General features: G+C 47.0%; 1 protein-coding gene and 1 long non-coding RNA gene across 2 annotated transcripts in view; one reads left to right on the top strand and one right to left on the bottom strand.

Moving 5' to 3' along the window:
- The window catches only part of MYZAP (myocardial zonula adherens protein), an 85,740-nt gene that overhangs the window by 31,130 nt on the left and 34,883 nt on the right, over window positions 1-19,727 (top strand). Inside the window, exons 6-10 of the mRNA XM_029950344.1 lie at window positions 2,524-2,676; window positions 5,134-5,259; window positions 6,221-6,349; window positions 10,541-10,620; window positions 12,232-12,337. Coding sequence (XP_029806204.1) covers window positions 2,524-2,676; window positions 5,134-5,259; window positions 6,221-6,349; window positions 10,541-10,620; window positions 12,232-12,337 — 594 coding nt within the window. The remainder of the gene's footprint in view (window positions 1-2,523; window positions 2,677-5,133; window positions 5,260-6,220; window positions 6,350-10,540; window positions 10,621-12,231; window positions 12,338-19,727) is intronic.
- LOC115300798 lies at window positions 17,764-18,847 on the bottom strand. The gene is made up of 2 exons (XR_003912848.1): window positions 18,484-18,847; window positions 17,764-18,212 (listed from the first exon to the last, which is right to left on the bottom strand). It is a non-coding gene; the product is annotated as an uncharacterized LOC115300798 (long non-coding RNA).

The following is a 19,727-nucleotide window of genomic DNA, read 5'->3' on the forward strand; positions in this document are numbered from 1 at the left end:
AGCAGTGGGCCTGGGTGGGCGTTGGGTTTCGGTTTGTCTGGGAGGCCATTCTTTCTTTGTTTTTTTTTTTTTTTAAGTTTGTATTTTGAGAGAGCACAAATTGGGGAGGGGCAGAGAGAAGAAAGAGAGGGAGAGAGAGAATCCCAAGCAGGCTCTAAGTGACACAGAGCGAGAGTTGGGGCTCCATCTCATGAACCATGAGGACCAAGAGTTGCTTAACCAATTGAGCCACCCAGGTGCCCCTGGGAGGCCATTTCTGGTTGGGTCTCTGAGCCTCATCCTTTTCCTGGTCCTTCTTAGTGCATGCCAGTTTTCTCCCAGCCTCAGGCCAGCCAATACTCTGGGTCTGGTTTATTCAGGAGCTTTTGTTTTTCCCTTCCTCTGGCCATCAGCGGGTCTTGGAAAGGCTCCCTCTTCTTCTCGCTTGGACGTATTCTCATTTCCGGCTATCCAGGAAGTGCTGTACCTCACCTGAGATCAGACCTGGCTGGTATCGATACAGCTTTTCTGGTGTTTCGTCCCTGCCGGCCTTCTGCTCTGCCATCCTCACTGGTACCCCAGGCTGATCTTCAGAGGTCAGCTGTTAGCATGGGGTCACCTGGGTCACCTATAAACCAGGGACCCTGATTGGTTCCTAGTTATGGTCCAGTGTCTTGGCCCAGCGCAGACAACAGAGCTTTAAAATGAAAAGATTAAAAATTATTGTTAAAAGGAAGGAACAGAAGGGGAAGAAGAAAACAGAGAAAAGAAAGGCACCATCTCACAGACAGGAGATCCGAAGATAGTTGGCATCTTCTTTCTACAAGGCCCTGACCTCTTCCATGGTCCAGTCTTTCCATTTTCATTATTATTGACAGACCAGACTGTTGTTTTGATATCATAGGATGTCGGAACTGGAGGAACTATTGAGATGATCTCCAGTCTCCTTGTTTTATGGACAAATAAACTGAGGCCAGCAGAGAAATGACTTGAACAGGGTATGTGGCTAGTAGCAGAACCAAGACTAGAGCCTTGGCCTCTTGGGGGCGCCTGGGTGGCTCAGTCAGTTAAGCATCTGACTTGGGCTTAGGTCATGATCTCTCGGTCTATGAGTTCAAGCCCCATGTCACAGAGCCTGGCGCCTGCTTTGGAGTCTGTGTCTCCCTCTCTCCCTACACCTCCCACGCTCATGCTCTCTCTCAAAAAGAAATAAAAATATTAAAAAAAAAAAATAGAACCTTGGCCTCTTGGTCCAGATGTAGGTTCATGAGCACAGCAGCAGTTGGAGCTGTAAAGCCCGTGGGCCTTGGAGAGGGTGTCGTTGGGCCAGGTGGCTTCTGAAGCCCCTTGCAGCTCAAATATTTTCTGATTTTGTGCTTCCAAGTGGCTTCTCTATTTTCTTTGATCTCTTTGTACCACCATCCCAAATCCTTGCTCTTGATTTGAGTAGGTTTAGGGACGAGAGGCTTTTTATCCAACTTGGAGGCTAAGGATTTGAGGAGGTTTCCGAGAGACTGATCATCTACAAAAAGGATGAAGGTGTTAGGAAATGTGTCCAGCGCCAGTCTCCACATCTTCTAACTGAAAGTTGACCATGATCTGGGAAGGTGGGAGGTGGTGCCCATAACCAAGGTGCAGTGGTGGGAACTTGGGTTTTGGAAGCTGTTCTCTGTTCGGAGTGTTAACCAAGTAGAACCCAAAGCATCAAAGAGCAACAGTATCAATTTAATCGTCCTTGCTCCAGTGGGTGGCCTGGAGTAATAATCAACAGGCTTTTGACACTTGTCAGGGCCTTGTCTGAGTCACCAAACTGTCCTCGGCTGCTCCTTGAGTGCCATCCTCCTCTGCCTAAGAGGAGAAGGTGAGGCATTTGCTGGCACTTACAGGAGCCTCTGCCCTTTGGTGGCGTCCTGGCTGGCAGTCTCCGAGTACAGAAGTGACAGCCTCTTGCAGGAAAGAGGGGAATATCTCCATTCTACAAAACATATGTTTTGGTTTTTTCATTTTGTTTTGGGAATCTGAAAGGTAGAGCGGACACATGGAAGGAAATAAATACCCTTCATAATCCTATCACACAGAGATAACCGTTATTCGGATTTAGGTGGAATTCATCCTAATCTTGAAAAACGTTTTTCTCTGCATAAACATATTTGAATGCATGCTTATACATTTTCCTTTTCAAAATGGGATCATTCTGTCCTTACTATTTTCTGACCCAATTTTTTCCATGAGAAATGTGTTCTGAACACTTTTCCTTGGAAAGGCTCCATTTTCGTCCATTGCCGTCCATCCTAAGCAGAGGCAAGTGGTGTGGGAAGGGGCTGTGGGGTGCCATGGGCGAGGCTCGTGGGCCCATTTAACTACAGAGCCACAGACCTCTTGACCACGGTGTGGGGAGCCCTTAGACACCAGGGTCCCGGCTTGCAGCTGTTGGGGCCTGACATCTGCCTCAGTGGCTGATGGCAAAGCGATGTCCTGGTGTATGACTCGGCCATGTTTTCTCACACCACCAGATCTGGTTTTGATTTTTTTTCATCCCACTAGAAAACCCTCGTGGATGTTACTTTGGAAAATAGCAACATTAAGGATCAGATCAGAAATCTGCAGCAGACCTATGAAGCATCCATGGACAAACTGCGGGAAAAGCAGAGGCAGTTGGAGGTAGCTCAAGTTGAAAACCAGCTGCTGAAAATGAAGGTAACGTGTAGGAGTGGAGATTTCCGCCGTACACTTCTCTTCTTTCCTTTTTCCCTTCTGTCTTCCTAGCTTCAACATTCCATCTCCTTTTCTCTGTTTTCTTAGTTGGCCTTTCCTACCCTTTCGTGGCCAGCTCTACCGGGCGTGGCTTGAAGGTGCCAAGGGGGTTTCTGTGTTCACTACTGTCCAGATTGGGGTACCTCCTGAATACCCACAGTGGGCATTCCTTCCCTGGCCCCAGTGGCCTCAAGGGCTGCTGAGACAGTCACCTTGGCACTGCTCTTACATACGGAGAGGGCACCATGGGTTTCCCCAGATCAGGACTTCAGGAGTCTCAATGTTGAGATACGCTCTCACATCTCGAGGTCTGGTTTGATAAGAAAGAGGCTAAAAGCATGCCGGAAGAAGACTGAAGGGTGACCAAGGACTCTGGCCAGTGTTTGTCTTGCCTGCCAGGCTGGGCTTATTCCTCAGCTGGGCTTCTAGTGCCTCAGAGCTCTTAGTGCCCCTTCCAAATTTGACACGTGGATTGAATTTCTGCCCACTGGCAGGAGCAGATGCACGAATGGCTCATAGAAGTCATTCAGCAGATTATTTCCAGAATGAATTTGTTTTTACTTATGTCTGTGGTTTTTAAATTGTGTTCCACACAGCATTAGGCAATCCTAGAGGAGAGTGTGTTATAGATAATGTATCCATTTAATTCACTGCTCAAAGCAGAATACATTTGGGAAGGAAAGGTGGTGCTATTAAAAATTGAGTTTGGGAGGCAAACTGGGACATGTGATCACGTGGTCCCCTTCTGTGTGGGCCGCCTCCCTCCACTGTGTGGTCGTTGTGCTTGTCACCCTGGGTTCCTACCATTGCAGTCCACTTGGCCAAATGCAACCACCCTGACCAGGGAGCTCTGGAGCAGACCAGCTCCTCTGCTTTGCTTCAAACAAGGATGCTATTCTCTGTTTTATTTCATATATTGTATTTCTGAGTAAGAGTTACTTTGAAAAAAAAAAAGGGGGTGTGTTGCTGAAAAAGCCAGAAAGCCCTTTTTTGTTTTCTACTTATCTTTTTTTTAAGCTTTTCTTTTCAAGTTTATTTATTCATTCTGAGAGTGTAGGGAGGAGCAGAGAGAGAGAATCCCAAGCAGGCTCGGTGCCATGCTGTTAGCACAGAACCTGATGTGGGGCTCGAACCCATGAACCAAGAGACCATGACTTGAGCTGAAATCAAGAATCAGACGCTGAACTGACTGAGCCACCCAGGCACCCCCCTTCTTAGCTTTTGTCATATGTACTTTTGGTGTTATATCTAAGAAACCTTTGCCTCCTCAACGGTCACAGAGATCTGTTCTCTAAGGGTTTTATAGTTTTGGCCTCTATGTTTAAACCTTTGATCCATTTTGACTTAATTTTTGGATGTGGTGTGTTAGGTATCTACCGTCATTGTTTTGCATATGGCCATCCAGTTGTCCCAGCACTGTATGTTGAAAAGACTATTCTTTGCCCATTGAATGGTCCTGGTAGGTAATTTCTTGGAATTTAATTTTTTTAAATAACAGATAAACAATTTATGTGATTCAGAGTAAATCTATAAAACAGTATATTCAGAAATAGAATATCTATACCTGTAATATCCTTTCCTCTCTTACTCCTTCCTTCTAAAGGTGACCTTTGGATTTAAAAAAATGTTAAGGTTTATTCATTTTTCAGAGACTGAGTGTGAGTGGGGTGGGGCAGAGAGAGAGAGAGGGAGTCGCAGAATCCAAGCAGGCTGCAGCCTCTAAGCTGTCAGCACAGACAGGGCTCGGACCCATGGACCGCAAGATCATGACCTGAGTTGAAGTTGGACGCTTAACTGACTGAGCCACTCAGGCACCCCATGAATTTTTAAATTTTATAATTTATCATCTCCCGACCCAATTCTAAAAACAAACTGAATTTTTTTTTTTTTTTTTTTTTGCCCATAACTGAATACTCGAGAATTTTAAACATCTTCTCTTTTGGATGCCAATTAGGGTATGGAAATACTATCTAGAGAAAAGGTTTTGTTGTATTGGTAGAATAAAAGACAGTAAAACTTCAGGATCAAAAGATGTTAGGCGGGAAAAGTCATTGAAGAAAAAGGGATTAAGAAGATGGTGAATGTGGACACATCATTGAGAGAATTCAATTTAAGGCTAAATTTGGGACCCAGGGCTCATTCTTAGGTATGCTTCTAAGTGAAGCTGTGAAAACATCACTTGTGTGGAATGTGTTTGTCCTGATAACATAGCGCAAGGTGCTGCTGTTTCTTTCTCTGCCCCTCTGCTCGCCCTCTCCCTTCCTCCCATGGGGTCCCTGTCTCCCGCAGAATCTTGGTCCGGGGTTCACCCCTGCGTGTCCACACGTGACACGCGATGTGAAAGCTGCTGGTTGCCCCGGAACCTGCAGGCGCTGAAGCTTGAGATGAATGTGTCCGTAGGTGGAAGCCTCCCAGGAAGCCAACGCCGAGGTGATGCGAGAGATGACCAAGAAGCTGTACAGCCAGTACGAGGAGAAGCTGCTGGAGGAGCAGCGCAGGCACAGTGCGGAGAAGGAGGCGCTGCTGGTGCGTGTGTCCCCCTGCCCCGAGGGAGCAGGGGGCCTTGGGTTGGCTAGTGCTGGTGAGGCGTAAATAGCCGGGTTTCTGCTTGGGGGTGAGTCCGTGGACTCTAACAGGGATGAGGGTCATGTTGTTTATTCATTTGCTCACTCCCTCCCCCATTTCTCCCTCTCTTCCTCTATTCATCCCCCTCTTTTCTCACAGTGGCCCCCAGTCTCTGCCTCCAAGTACTCCCCATTCTCCAGCCTCCCGGCAGGGCCCTGCCTTACCTGCGTCCATGACTCCCCGCTTCCACCTGCTCCTCTCAACTGAAATGCCCTCCTCCCCTCTCCTTGCTCCTACCTAGCCTCCCGAAAGGCCTTGTAAAGGCCACCCTCTCCATGAAAGAAATCTTTCGTGTTCACTAGAAGTGTCCGCTGTCTTTGGGAAGCCCCCGCACTCTCTGCGCCTTGCTGCGGCATTCTGTTTTTCCTGTTATTCAAGTTGGACTGTCCATCTCCCATCTTGGCTTCTCTGGGAGAGAGTATAAGGTTCTTGGAGGCAGGGAGCCCGTGGCTGCCTTATCTTGTGTTCTTAAAGCTCAAATGTCTGAGTGGTTGATGGAGATGGTGCTTTGCAGTGTGGGAGAACCGTCTGGACATTATGCATTCAATTCCAGATGCGGCTCCTACGTCCCTTTGCATTGTAGGCAACCATCCCGTCAAAGAACATTTGTAGACTTGTTTCTTAAGACATAAGGACTTGGGGGAGAAAGGAGAAAAAAATAACTAGGCCCATTAAAAAAAAAAACCACACGATGTTTCTTTATTTCCATATGAGAATCAGAATCCTGGGAGTTGAGTTCATTCTAGGCCCCAAGGCTATGCTTTTAAAGAGACCTGATCTAGCAAGGCCAGCACCATTTGGACCCTAGTTAGCAGCCTAGAGACTCAATGGCTGTGCTGAGGACGCTATGTTTCTTTTGCAGGAAGAAGCCAATAGTTTTCTGAAAGCTATTGAAGAAGCCAATAAAAAGATGGAGGCGGCGGAGATGAGCCTGGAGGAGAAGGACCAGAGGATCGGAGAGCTGGACAGGCTGATCGAGCGCATGGAAAAGGTGACGGACGCTGCTCTGGGCCCAGTGCCTGCTTGTCCAGGCCCCCTACCTGCTTGTCTGTCTGCAGCCCCCTGCAGGCCTGTCTGAAGGTGTGCGGAGCCCTCCACCCCCACCTCTCCCATCCTCCGATTTGTGATTTAAGCAGGAAAGACAGCTGTAAAAAAAAAAAAAAAAAAAAAAAAAAAAAAAGGGGGGGGGGGCATGAGGAAATCCAACAGAACTCTCGTTGGTAACTATTTTGATGCTTTAAAAAAAACATCCCACTGTAATGATTTATAAAAATTAGTATCTTGGCACCTTGCTTTGCTGGGGTCCCACGCATGAACTTCATTTACTCGTTGAATAACCAAACCTTATTTAAATGTCATATCAACACCCCGAGTGTGCCGTTTCTTGGGCACGCGTCTGAAAGGTTGGTTCTTCTCTGATACGCCACATGGCAGGGCGAAGGATGCCACATTTTCTGCGGGCACGGGTGGGGATGGGGTAGGCTGAGGAAGGCAGGAGCTCAGCTGAGACAATGAAGCCAGCTCAGAGCAAGGGAGGAAGCCAAAAATCGGGCGGAAAGTGGAAAACAGGAAGAAGGGGTGGAAGAGAGAGAAAAAGCAGGAAAGAAGAAATGGGGGAAGGGTGACCTTTAGCAGGTGACAGCTGACCTCTGGGGGAGGGAGTGTAGGTTAGGGCCAGAGCGGTGGCTGGTTTCTGGAGAATGGCAGGATGTGGGTCTGCAGAATAGCAGTGACCTGCCAAGACTGTGCCCTAGAACCACCCAGTAACTCGTGCTGAGGATTCTGAGGCTGGTGATGAGCAAGGGGTAGTGACGGTGTGAGCAAGGTCCACGCCTGCGCTTCTAGTGGTTCTGCGAGAGGTCTCCTTACCCCTGGGTGTGCGACACAAGCCCCTCTGCAGTCCCCGGACAAGGCGAGGTGTACTCAGGGTGGGAATGACATTCAGTTCAGTGTTCTGGGGGCTCCTGCTTTAGGATAGGTCGTTGGGAGAGACTCGAACAAAGTGAAAGGTCCAATACTACTTCACCTCTCCTCCTTGGGAGCACAGAATCCTCTCTTCTATTGAAGAGAAGAGGGTAAAGCATTGTGTTTAAGACTAACAGCAGTATTGGTTGGAGGTGGCAGACTGGAAGATTGGGCAGTGATGGCACTTTCTAGAACTTAGATGAGCTTTCTCCCACTTTCCTGCCCCCCTGCAGCAGAAGATACTGGTTATGCAAATGCTCCCTGCGGGTGACGGATTTTCCTGCCACCCGCAGGCACAAAATGAGCGGGTAGCTTGTTTTTTGAGCAGGACACCATCTTACAGAGACGGCCCGTGGGGTGGCTAAAAATACAGGTTTCAGATTCAGATGGCCTAGGGTTTGAGTCTTGCGTATCTTTGTAGTTGTGGGCAGTTACTTGACTCTTCCAAACTGAGTTTCCTCTCCTGTAAAATGCCGATAATAATAATTCTTATTCTTTTTAAAAAAATTTTTTTAATTTATTTTTGAGAGACAGTGTGAGCAGGGGAGGGTCAGAGAGAGGGAGACACAGAATCTGAAGAAGGCTCCAGGCTCTGAGCTGTCAGCACAGAGCCCGACGCGGGGCTCGAACCCACGAATCGTGAGATCATGACCTGAGCCGAAGCCAGATGCTTAACCGACTGAGCCACCCGGGCGCCCCAATAATTCTTATTCTTAAGGCTTTGTAAGGAATAAACGAGAAAAGTCCACACAAGGTGCTGAGCATGGAGCTGGCATAGAGTAGTGGCTCTGAAGTGTGTGGCTCTGGTTTTATTTTGTTACACACTTGCCTGAGTGTCTGTCCCCAGCCAACTTTTTTTTAACTGGGCCTTTTTTTTTATACCTTATCTCCTTTGTACCATTTGGGATTCTGAAAGTGCCCAGCATTCCCTCCACTGATGTCCACATGGAGCCCCTGTGAGAGGCGACGGGAAGGAGGCCAGGGTGGTGGTAAGGCCCTCCCTGCCAGCATTTCTGTGACTCATGATGTTCCCCACATCCTGCCAGCTTTTTCTGACAGAAAAAGATTTGCCCTTTTTCTAAATCTTCTTTTCTGTTTAGGCTCGAGGTGTGCTTGCTCTGGTGAGCTAGGATTAGTATTCCAGTGTACTCCTCCTCCCTCAGGGATGCCTCTTTCAGAGCGGGAATTGTGCCAAATCTCTCTCACACACTCTGCGGACAGCGTGTCTGCGGGCATGAACTGTGGCAGTGTCGTAGCCTGCTTGCTCCTATTTTTGGAATTTCAAAACACCTTTCTTTTCTGATGAGTAAAAATCTCTCAAGGGGTGTGATCTCTCGGGGACTCTGCTGCGGAAAAGGTAATATTCTATGCTGGGTGGTGGTTTCACGGGCATGTACAAATGTAAGAAATTATTGCGTAGTGTTCACTTAAGATTCGTTGTACGTCAATGTAGAAAAAAATGGAACTTTTAAAGTGTGCCCTAAGGTAGGTCTTGCCCAAACTCTATAGAGCTTTCTTGTTTTTTGGAGTCGGCCATGGTAGGGCTCACTCGTGGAACACCCGTCACTCTGACTTCAGGGCTGATGCAAACCCCCAGCCAGCAGCACACCGACATGAGAACAGGGGAGCTTTCTGCTTAGGTGGGCAGTAAGAATGTTTTTGCTGGAGAGATTTATTTATTATTATTTGAAAATGTTTATTTTTGAGAGCAAGAGCGTCCACAAGAGCATAGGAGGGGCAGACGGAGGGGGAGCTAGAGGGTCCGCTGTCAGTACAGAGCCTGACGCAGGGCTCGAACCTATGAATTAAGAGATCATGATCTGAGCTAAAGTTGGCTGCTTCACCAATTGAGCCACCCAGGCGCCCTGCTGGAGAGATTTAAAAACAAAAACAAAACCCCACAGGAAGTTGGTCTTCCTTTTACCCATTAGTGATAACACAGTCTTCCTGCCAGGATGGACTGGTGGCACATCTCCTTGGGCTGTTCCTTGGCTACCACAGCTTGTGGCACCAGTCATGGGGGCTAGAGTGTCAAAGATTTGCTTTTAATAATTTGGTGGTAAAGACTTGTTGGGAGAATTTCTGAGCGTAACGACGAGGCACAGTAGTATTTAGGGCCTAAAGTAAAATAATCTCCTAATATCATGAGCTGGATTTGATAAATTTCATTTTAAGGAAATCTGTTATACTAACATCATTAACATTTCTAGAGCAATTTTTGTTTTGATGGGTGCTACGCTTTTGTTAACATTTTCTACTTCATCCCAAGAAATAATTGTCCATGTTCTTATGTTACCTTTTTGGATAAACTTAAAAAAATTTTTTTTAATGTTTGTTTATTTTTGAGAGAAAAACACACAGAGCACAAGTAGGGGAGGACAGAGAGAGAGAGACACAGAATCTGAGGCAGGCTCCAGGCTCTGAGCTGTCAGCACAGAGCCTGATGTGGGGCTCAAACTGAAGAACCGTGAGATCATGACCTGAACCAAAGTCGGACGCTTAACCGACTGAGCCACCCAGGTGCCCAAGATAAACTTTTAAATTTACACATATACAGCAAAGGGTACAGATCTTAATGCACAGCTTGATAGATGCATTTGTTTCCTACTGCTACTGGAACAAATAGCCACTGTTAGTGGCTTGAACACCATCAATTTATTATCTTATAGTCCCGGAGATCAGAAGTCCTAAAATCAAGGTATTGGCAGGGCTCGGTTCCTTTTTGGAAGCTGAAGAGGAGAGTCCATTTCCTAGGTTTATATATATTTGTTTATATTACTTATTTTCTTATTTATTTACTTATTTGTTCATTTTCTTAAAAAAAAATTTTAAGTTTATTTATTTTGAGAGAGAGAGGGGCAGAGAGAGAGCCTGCTTTGGATTCTCTGTTGTCAGCACAGAGTCTGGCATGGGGCTCGAACTCACAAACCATGAGATCATGACCTGAGCCGAAATCAAAGTTGGATGCTTAACGGACAGAGCCACCCAGGCACCCCCTTTTTTTTGAAAAAGAAATCGTGACTGGCTTTGTCTTTCATTCACAAATACGTCTGTAAATGCACACCCAGAGATTTGGCATTTTTGAACTTTGTTTGGACTCTGGTGAGTGCATGCGGAAACACCATGGGGAACTTGAACTCCCTAGAGCTGGCATTACTCACTACACGTTCCCTGCCCAACTGGGACCCACTGAATCGAATGTCCGTATCTGTTGTAGGAACGCCATCAACTGCAGCTACAGCTCCTGGAGCATGAAACCGAAATGTCAGGGGAGATCACTGGTTCTGACAAGGAGAGGTAAGACCGATGCCCTTGATCTTGTACTGGATCTACACGGCGGGGTGGCCGTGCTGTTTTTGTGGGCTCACCAGGTCCTTGCGTTTTCCTTCATTTGCAGACTTCTGTGTGTAAAATCTTGGCCTGAGGGCCTCCACTGCAGGGCCACTTTCTTCCAGCTCACAGGTACATCTGTGGTGGTTGTTAGTGTGGGGGAAAACACCACAGACTGTCTCGGGTGCAAAAGTTCAGTCTATAAATGTTGTCCGTAACCTTCGACGCCACAGGATGCACCTTGTTGATGAGAAAACTCGGTAGCCATGACTAATACCATTGCAATGGAAACTAATTTTAAAATGCCTTTTTTGGTTTCCAAACATTGTTTACGCAGATCTTGCCTTGTCCCTTGGCTACGGGTGTATAAAGCCCGGCATGGAAAATGAGGGAGCAGGATACCGTCTCCTCTAGAAATCAGAAGGCAGAGAGGCCTTGCATGGCCCTCTGGTGAAGGAAAACGCGGTTGGGGTAATTCAAGCATTTTGGGCAAGTTACTTCGCTGAGATTCTTGGCTGATCTGTAAACTGAGAATTCTTTTTAAAGGGGGCAGGGGTTATGGTGACCGTGGCAGGGCCATCTCATGGGGCCATTAATTATGAGGGGGGCCTGTGGGCATGTGTGCCACATGGTACGTGCCAAAAAACGTCTGTTGTCCTGCCTCTTGGCAGCGTCAGAGTTTGCTCTCTTCTGCAGATTTGGACGTGGTGCTGAGGGGGGGCCTGGCTGTGAGGGGGTGTGGTGAGCAAGCCACCAGACGCTTTGTCCAGTGCTCCATTCCAGTCCATCTGCTGGTTCCTCTGGGTTCTTTGAAGCGAGCAAAGTTAGAGATAGTTTGTGCTGATTATTGATTTGTTTATTTTAAAGTTTATTTATTTTTGAGAGAGAGAAACAGAGACAGAGTGGGGGAGGGGCGGAGGAGGGGGAGAGAATCCCAAGCAGGCTCTGCGATGTCAGCACAGAGCCCAACATGGGGCTCAAACCCACAAACTGCAAGATCATGACCTGAGTCAAAACCAAGAGTTGGACACTTAACTGACTGAGCCACCCAGATGCCCCGGTTTGTGCTGTTTTAAAACAAAACTATGAAATGTCTTATGATGCGGCCCAATCTGTTTTGAGGCAGAGAAAGTCTTTCAACATGTTCCCCATTTTCCCAAAGCAAATGATGTGTAGAACACTACAATTCCACACTTCCCAGGACTCGGCCACTTGATCTCAGATATCCTGTTGTGCACACTAGACTCCTCTCCTCCATTTTCTGAACCAAGGCATTTTACTGGATGTTCCAGGATTGTATTAACTCCAGAACAGAGAGCTCCTGGTTCTGTAAGGGGTGCAAAAAAAAAAAAAATCTGTTTCAGTCCCTGGAAAGTAGAGTCACTGTCCTTACACAAGGTAAAACTTGCAAGTGGGAGCTTCAACCAGAGTCCCGTGGCGGGGCGGCCGACCACTAGGTCGTCCCCCAGGAGACACAGTGCATGGCGGAGTTGTCACTCTTGTTCTGGCGGTGACTCTCTGTGCTGGTGTTGCCGCGTTGGTTCAGGACCCCTTGCCTCTTTCTTCTCTTCGTGTCAGGTATCAGCAGCTGGAGGAGGCGTCCGCCAGCCTCCGGGAGCGGATCAGACACCTAGACGACATGGTGCACTGCCAGCAGAAGAAAGTCAAGCAGATGGTTGAGGAGGTAAGCCACGGTGAAAGGTCACAGGCCAGGATTATTGCCTGTTGTGGGGACACCCCGGCCCTAGAGCTGGAGCTGACGCTCAGCTCCGTTTTGCGTGGCTCACAAGTGAACGTGCTCAGGCCCAGAGGAAAATTCCCTTGTACGTCCTCCCGCAGGCGGGTGATTCTTTCTAATCAGATCACAGGATTACAGTTAAGAAGACTAGGAAGCCCAGAGTCCATAAGCTCACTCACTTTCAGAGGGCAGCAGTTCCCCGCGTGGGCACCGGTGCCTGGGGGACCCAAGGGTGTGACAGGAGAAGTTTCCTTTAGCTCAGGTCTCTGCACTTCCTTGTACCTGGCTGCCTCTTTCCAGTGGCCACTCCATCTTGTCTTCCTCCATGGACAGGTGTCCCTCCCCCCGCTCCCCTCCGGGTCTCTCCCTTCCTCCTCTGCCTTCTTCCCTCAGTGTCTTCCCCATCCTTTCTCTCCGTCTGTCTGTGGGATGTCAGACCAAGTTATATGTTTACTGTATACTGGACATAGCTTGCTTGTCTATTTTTCTAAAAGGAAAAAAATAGGGAAGTTGAACATTTATACTTCTGCAGGAGGAAAAAAATTATTTTAATTGTGTTACTCTAATCTTTCTCTCATGGTGCTCCTAGAGGAAAGCCCCAGCTGTGGTACAGCTAATCACATGTTATTGTGTCTTTCTTGCTCAATTAATAAATCAGATAGAAAAAAGGAACAGTTAGTACTATAACAGAGTTGTAAGAATTCCATACAAAGAAAAGAAAAGGCTTTAACTTAAATATTTGGTTGGCATTGGAAAAATTGGGAACCCCCACCTTTTTCTTAAGCACTACTCTGAAAAGTCATCTATTTTATGAATGAACCATTAAAATGAGAAGCATGTGTACGTATAATAAACCACACACATGACAAAGATATTGAAAGTATATCTATTTTATTAGTCTCAAACAGTTGGTGATACTAGTGGAGTGAGGTTAGGGTCAGGAAACTGTGAGGTTGGGGAGGACTGCTTTGTTCTCTTAGAGGATAAATGAATGTATCCATTAGGTAAAATCTGTTGCCTAAACAAGAAATCCATTCATACTGCGTTGAATCCTGTCTGCGAGTCTCCGGGAGCAGAAGAGAGGAACAAGGAGCCCCCCGTGCCCTCCCGTGGCACAGGCAGGCGGGAGCAGCAGTGATGGTAGATTGTGCCCAGTTATCCACACTCCCTAGGTGTCAGGACCGTGTCTCCCAGGGGAAAGCACTTGGGGAACCGTGGATGTCAGATCGTAGCTTCTCTGCATGTCAATTTCACACACAGGATGTCTGGGCAGGGCTGGCCCTGTTTCCCCTGTGTGGCTCTTTGACTGTAGAGCACTGCATTTCTCCCATCTCTGCACTGTTGTCATGTATTAGGGAACCAGTGGGCCAAACCTCGTACTAGTCAGCTTCTTTTCAGTTCTAACCTGTAAGGGGTTAAGATTGGTACCAAAATCAGAGATACTTCTTAAACATCTTCAAGTAGTTTAGGATCCTGTTTTCTAACTTCTGGAATATAACGGGCATGCCCCTACCTGAAGGGAGTAGGCGAAAGCCGATACATGAAAATAGGTTGGTGTATAAAGATCCCTGTCCATGCCTTGCTTCTCTACCCATGACTTACTGTCTCCCAGATCAGTGTCTCTGAGTCCCGGTGATGTGGTCTAGAAGATGCAGTCTTCAGAATGAAGTCATAGGCTGACATTCTTGGTGGCACCATCAGTGTGAGCCCCACCTAGGGGCCAGCTGGGTTTCAACAGTACGTGGAGACTTGGAAAGAAAAGGGAGACTTTTTTGTTCTAAATGTAAACTACTATCTAAATCAGGTGCTAAGAATTAATGTGTTTGCCCAATATACCGTGTTAACTTACACAACAAAAGGATGGTTTAAAATCTGAATTGCTGCAGCCATTGATACGAATACATTTATTTGTTTTAAGGTAGAAACATGGAAAAGGGACACCAACAAAGGAGCGCATCTGTAGAAGCCAGGGAAAAGAGCAGGGAGGAAGATGGGAGTTGAGAGCAGCAGTGATTCAGGGCCTGGCTGAGGCACTGGGGGCAGAGAGGGCCAAGGAGGGGCCTGCGAGCTGAATTCACCTCTGAGAAAACAGCCATGGAGGAAAGAGGATGTATTCTTAAATAATATTGCAATGCAGGGCCAGGCCAGAACCACTGGGTGGCACTTGGAAAGAGGCGAATTTCAGCTTTGCATTTCACATAAAGAAAACATTTCTAGAACTGGCTGCCTTGGGAAGGTATTGGGCCCTTCCTCACGGGTGCATTCCTAAAGGTCCAGGAACTCCTTATATAAAGAATTCTTTATTATTTACTGGGCTGGCCCATTATTATGATCTCCACATTATCATTAACTTTGCATAGTAAGCAAAATCAGCCAATTCATCACCTCTGACTTGAGAAGGTTGTATCTGTGAACCCCATTTATCCAGATACTGAGACAAACTTGACTTAGAAATAGAGGCAGATTTACGAGTGGTGGACGGTAGGGGCGGATTTGCTTCCCTCGCATGGAGCCTGAAAGCCTTGCCGTGTGCCAGCCTCCTGTTTCCTGGGGCTGCGGATTCAGTCTCTGCCCGTTGCTGGCATCAGTTTAGTCATAATGTCTGTGAAGAGACTTAGTTTACTGAGGTGATGGGCTGCTTTTTTCAGCTCAAAACTGAAAAAGGTACTCTTAAGGAGGTTTTTTGGAATCCTTAAATATTAAGCCATGTATTTCCTTCAACCTGAGTAGAATAGAACTTAATAATAATAATAGAATAAATAAAAACTAAGCAGTCCTTGGCCCAATAAGGACTTGATTTTCACTGTGGGACGGTATGTGTCACTAAGGACTTGTGCGTATAAGATGGACTGACTGCAGGTCAGGGCAGGATGAGTTCTTCTGAAATGAAGGATTGGTATGTATCTTACGGGGTCATGTTCAATGCAAAGTGTTGTAAGTGTGGCACCAGGTGCCCCCCTAAGGCTATATTTTTCTACTGAATTAAATCTTCTGTGGAGGATGTCAGGATTGGTTTCCTCGCTCCCATCACTAATTCTTCTGGCTGGTTCTGGCACTGGCAAAACAATTTCAAAAATAAGCCATATATGACCCTTTTAGACTTTTAAGAGTTTGCCAGAAAATATGGAGGGACTGGAAAAAAAAATAGCACTTGGAAGGAAATTCTGTGGTCTGTCTGTTCATTTGATAAGCACCAGCCCTTCCTCTGTCTCTGGGGCTGGGTGCAGGGTGGGGGGCAGTGCATCTGTGGTCCTGCCCTCCTGGGTCTTACCATATTGTGTTAACTGCCTTCCAGAATCCTTGCCCAAGGCCTGGGCCTTGTTGGGGTTAGGTCCAGTGTCTTGAGTCAGGCTGCGTTCTTCAGGTTGCCTTTAAAGGAACCGGGAGATGGGGGTGGGGAGCAGAAAGCCTGAGGCTAGAGCAGAGAAGCCTGCACACATTTTTACCTGGAGCTCCGCAGCCAACAGGACCATTCACACCTCTGTGTCTGCTCTCACCATGGAGGTCCCCAGCCAAGCAAAGTGACTTTTGTGCCAAGGGGAAAATTACCTGGAGGAAAGAACAAATTCTTACTTGCCCTCAAAAAAGGGGTGGGGGAGACTTGCATTTTTGCCAATAGGCAATGGTTTTATTCAGCTGACTCCATAGTAGTTTATTTTTTATCTTATTTAAAAAATTTTTTTTAAGTTGAGAGACAGAGACAGAGAGTGTGCTGGGGAGGGGCAGAGAAAGAGGGAGGCACAGAATCGGAAGCAGGCACCAGACTCTGAGCTGGCAGCACAGAGCCAGAAGCAGGGCTCAAACCCATGGACTGTGAGATCATGACCTGAGCCAAAGTCGGATGCTCAGCTGACTGAGCCACCCACGCGCCCCCAAAGCAGTTGAATAAACAGCTTCTTTAATTTTATTTCCTCCTTCTCATTTCCCATTGCCATTATGATGGGCAAGATGGTTCTTCCAATAGGAAGGTTTCCTCTCCAGTGCGGAGGATGCGTTCTTTCTTTAGGCTTCTCTTGTGCGGAAAGCAGTTCCCTCCCTGCTTGTCGCCCTCTGTGATTTAGGTGTTTAATGAGTGCAAGTGGAAGGCACTGATTTACTTATTAGTGCTTCTCTGCCCAGGCTGCACATTAGAGTCACTTGGGGGGCTTTACAACCTGCCAAACCTGGCAGATGGAGTGGGAAGAAGGCACTGGGTGTTAAGGGGTTTTGGTTGTTCAGGCTGCGGACGATTCCAGGGTGCAGCCAGCATTGAGAACCAGTGCTCTGAATTTTTAAAGTGGCGGTTTGCGTCTCCATGTGGCGTTTCCATGTGTTAATAATGGATTCCGCCAGCCTCCCTCAAAGTGATTCGAGTAAGAAGGGCTGAAGGGAAGAGAGCCAGGGAGGCCAGTGAGCAGAGCCCACAAGCACGGACGGAGAGCTCGTCCGGGGGTGTGATCGTCTGGTCTCGTCAGGGGCTCTAGCGCTTCTGGGCAGCAGCGGCAGGACGGGATTCTCGGACAGCTCGCTCTCAGTGCCATACTGGCGGGACCCAGTGGTATCCAGATAAAAACTTCCCCGAGGCTCTCCAGGGGCATTTAAAGAGAAGGTGTTACTAAGGTAGATGGATAAGGCACACTTGTTAAATAGATACTAGACTTAAGGGACAAAATCCATCCCACCTCCTGTCCCCTGAAGCTTAGAACCTACCACTGACAAAGAGACCAGACGTTCTCATGGACCCTCTTTCCTCTGTGCTTGTGGGTGCAGGGGTCTGGCCTCGCCCTGATTTAAATTACTTCTGTCTACACAGGTGACCTTACACTTGGTCACATTGTACCTCTTAGAAATATAACACCATACCTTGTTAAAATAATAGTGTTCACACTGACCGCTTCTCAAATGCAAAACGAGGCAGAACATTTTTGCAATTCCTATGAAATGATTTTTTTTTGAGAATGATTGTCATAATGCAACAGTTAAAAATTTTTTTCAATGTTTATTTTTGTGGGAGAGTGGGGGAAGGGTGAGAGAGAGAGAGAGAGAGAGAGACAGAATCCAAAGCAGGGTCCAGGCTCTGAGATGTCAGCACAGAACCCCATGTGGGGCTGGAACTCACAAACCACAAGATCATGACCTGAGCCGAAGTCGGATGCTTAACCGACAGAGCCACCCAGGCGCCCCAATGCAACACTTTGGGGTGAAACAACCTGGGTTGGAGAGACTAGATGGCGAGTAACTCTTCAGAGAGTTGAGGCCTGGGTTTCTGGTTTCTGACTCTTCCTAATGGCTCAGCACAGCAGGGCTTGCATTCTCTTTTTTCAAGGCCATAGAACTTACCTCCTAGGCCCTGAATTCACAGGCGCCCCCTGAAGTTAGAGACCAAGGAGAAGTGCAATTAGAGACCTTTATGGGTAAAAATGAAAGGTGGAATAGAAAATGGAGATAAGCAAGGACTTTTGAATCGGACCTGCATTTACTAGTTGGGGAACCTTCCAAGAGCTACTTTTCTTGTTTGTAAAATGGGGTTAATGACAATATCCAGAAGCATTTTTTGTAAGAGTTAAATGAGATGATGTACATAAAATACTTTAGAGCATATTAATTGGAACATAGGAAATAACCAATAAATAGCTGATATTATTATTATTCCTGATGGGCTCCTGCTGTGTAGACCCAGAGTCAAACTAAATGAAATAAAAGCAGAAGTAGCTGAGTTGATTTCTTGACGGATACATGAGTTGTGCTTCCCTCCTTTGGGAGTCTGATGAACTAAATGGAATCTTCTGGGTTTGCCTCTCTCTCCTGTGCTGTGTGCTGTGTTCCATCTCAGCCGCCTGTCCTTTGAGGAGAGTAATTACATACAAAATAATTAAAAAATGTTTATGTTCTCCCCATCCCATCCTAAGAATCTTCCATTTAAAATGGATCAGCCATTTGTTAGCACTTTAAAACTATCAGGTGCTATGCTGAAATGCACAATACAAAGGGACATTTTTGCCAAATAGCTTGAGTTTAAGTGATTCAGAGTAATTTCCATCACTGATAATTTAACCAAATGGGGGCAGGGAAAGGGAGCCATAGCACTGAGTCCACGACCCTAACCCACTCACTTGAACTGTTTCCAGATCATGTCACACGAGCTCTTCTCCAGATTTAGTCTCCGGTTCTTTGGAAGATGATAAGATGGTAGCCTGGGTTGGAAGCAGTTGCGTTTATTGTTCGTGATTAGAAGAATCTCGTACTTTCTCTGCTGGGAAGAGGTGGCGTGTGTCGGTGATGAGCCCATGAACAAAACAGGAAGGACATGCTGTGGAAAGGAAAATGTGACCGCGTAGGGCTCTCATTTGTGAAAACACCTCACACTGTCCCCTCGACCTGGCCAGCCTCACACTGCAGAGTCAAGAGAACTCAAAGAATATTTTTAGAAACCTGGGTTCCTAGACATCAAAGAAAGAACTGCAATGAAAAATAATACTAAACAATAATGCAGGAAGTGCCAGGTGGCGGCTGGGTCTGAGATCTCGGAAAATGAAGCCTGCCTTTCCGAACAGTGGCCAAGGACACCTGCTAAGAGCTGGGAAGCGGGCTTGAAGAACTCCTCCCGTGGTCCAGGAAGGAAGTGCTCCCGCCAGACCCCAGCCCAGATAACACCGAAGGAGTGTAGTTCGATTATATTTGCGTGCAGGAGGTGGCCCGAGGATGTCCTTCCTGAATGGAGATCAAAAGTATGAGTCAACTTAGCACTCTTTTTGGTTAAGCAAGGTTTGGTCTGCTTTTTATCCCCATGGGCCATCTACCTGAGCAGACACTTGAACTAACTTCATGAGAAGGAGAAGTGTATTGGAGGAAAGGAGAAATTTATTTGACTGAAATATTTTAAAGTGAACTATATTTCATGGCTGCTTCGTTTTGATAGAGATCTCCTTGAGACAAGCGACAGGTGCTGGGATGTCATCCAAACTTAAGTGTTACTGAGTAAATCCTAGTAGTGGTGGGAGCGGCAGTAGTCAGAGTCGGTGGCTGGTGTTAGGCTCATAAGCTAGTAGACCCGGCTGACGGAGCGCCTTCACTAGGGGCTGGGGGTCACCTCCGCGTTGGGTGGTTCTCTGCTCCCACTTCTCCAGGGCACAGGGGGCAGGTGCATGGTTTCCTGTCAATATTTGTCTTTGTCTCTCATTCCGATGCTTCAGCCCCACGTTAGCCAGTAGGCAGTGGATGGGAAAGGAAGCCGTGGGTTCTCATGGCTGGACTCTGGTCTCTTGGCTGCTCACAGCCCCACCCAAAGGAGGCGCTACTCTGAAGTTTGAGACAGGATCTATTTATAGTAACTAAAATGTTAGTTTCAGATGCTCAT

The sequence above is a fragment of the Suricata suricatta genome, chromosome 9 (assembly GCF_006229205.1).
Source record: "Suricata suricatta isolate VVHF042 chromosome 9, meerkat_22Aug2017_6uvM2_HiC, whole genome shotgun sequence".
NCBI lineage: Eukaryota > Metazoa > Chordata > Mammalia > Carnivora > Herpestidae > Suricata > Suricata suricatta.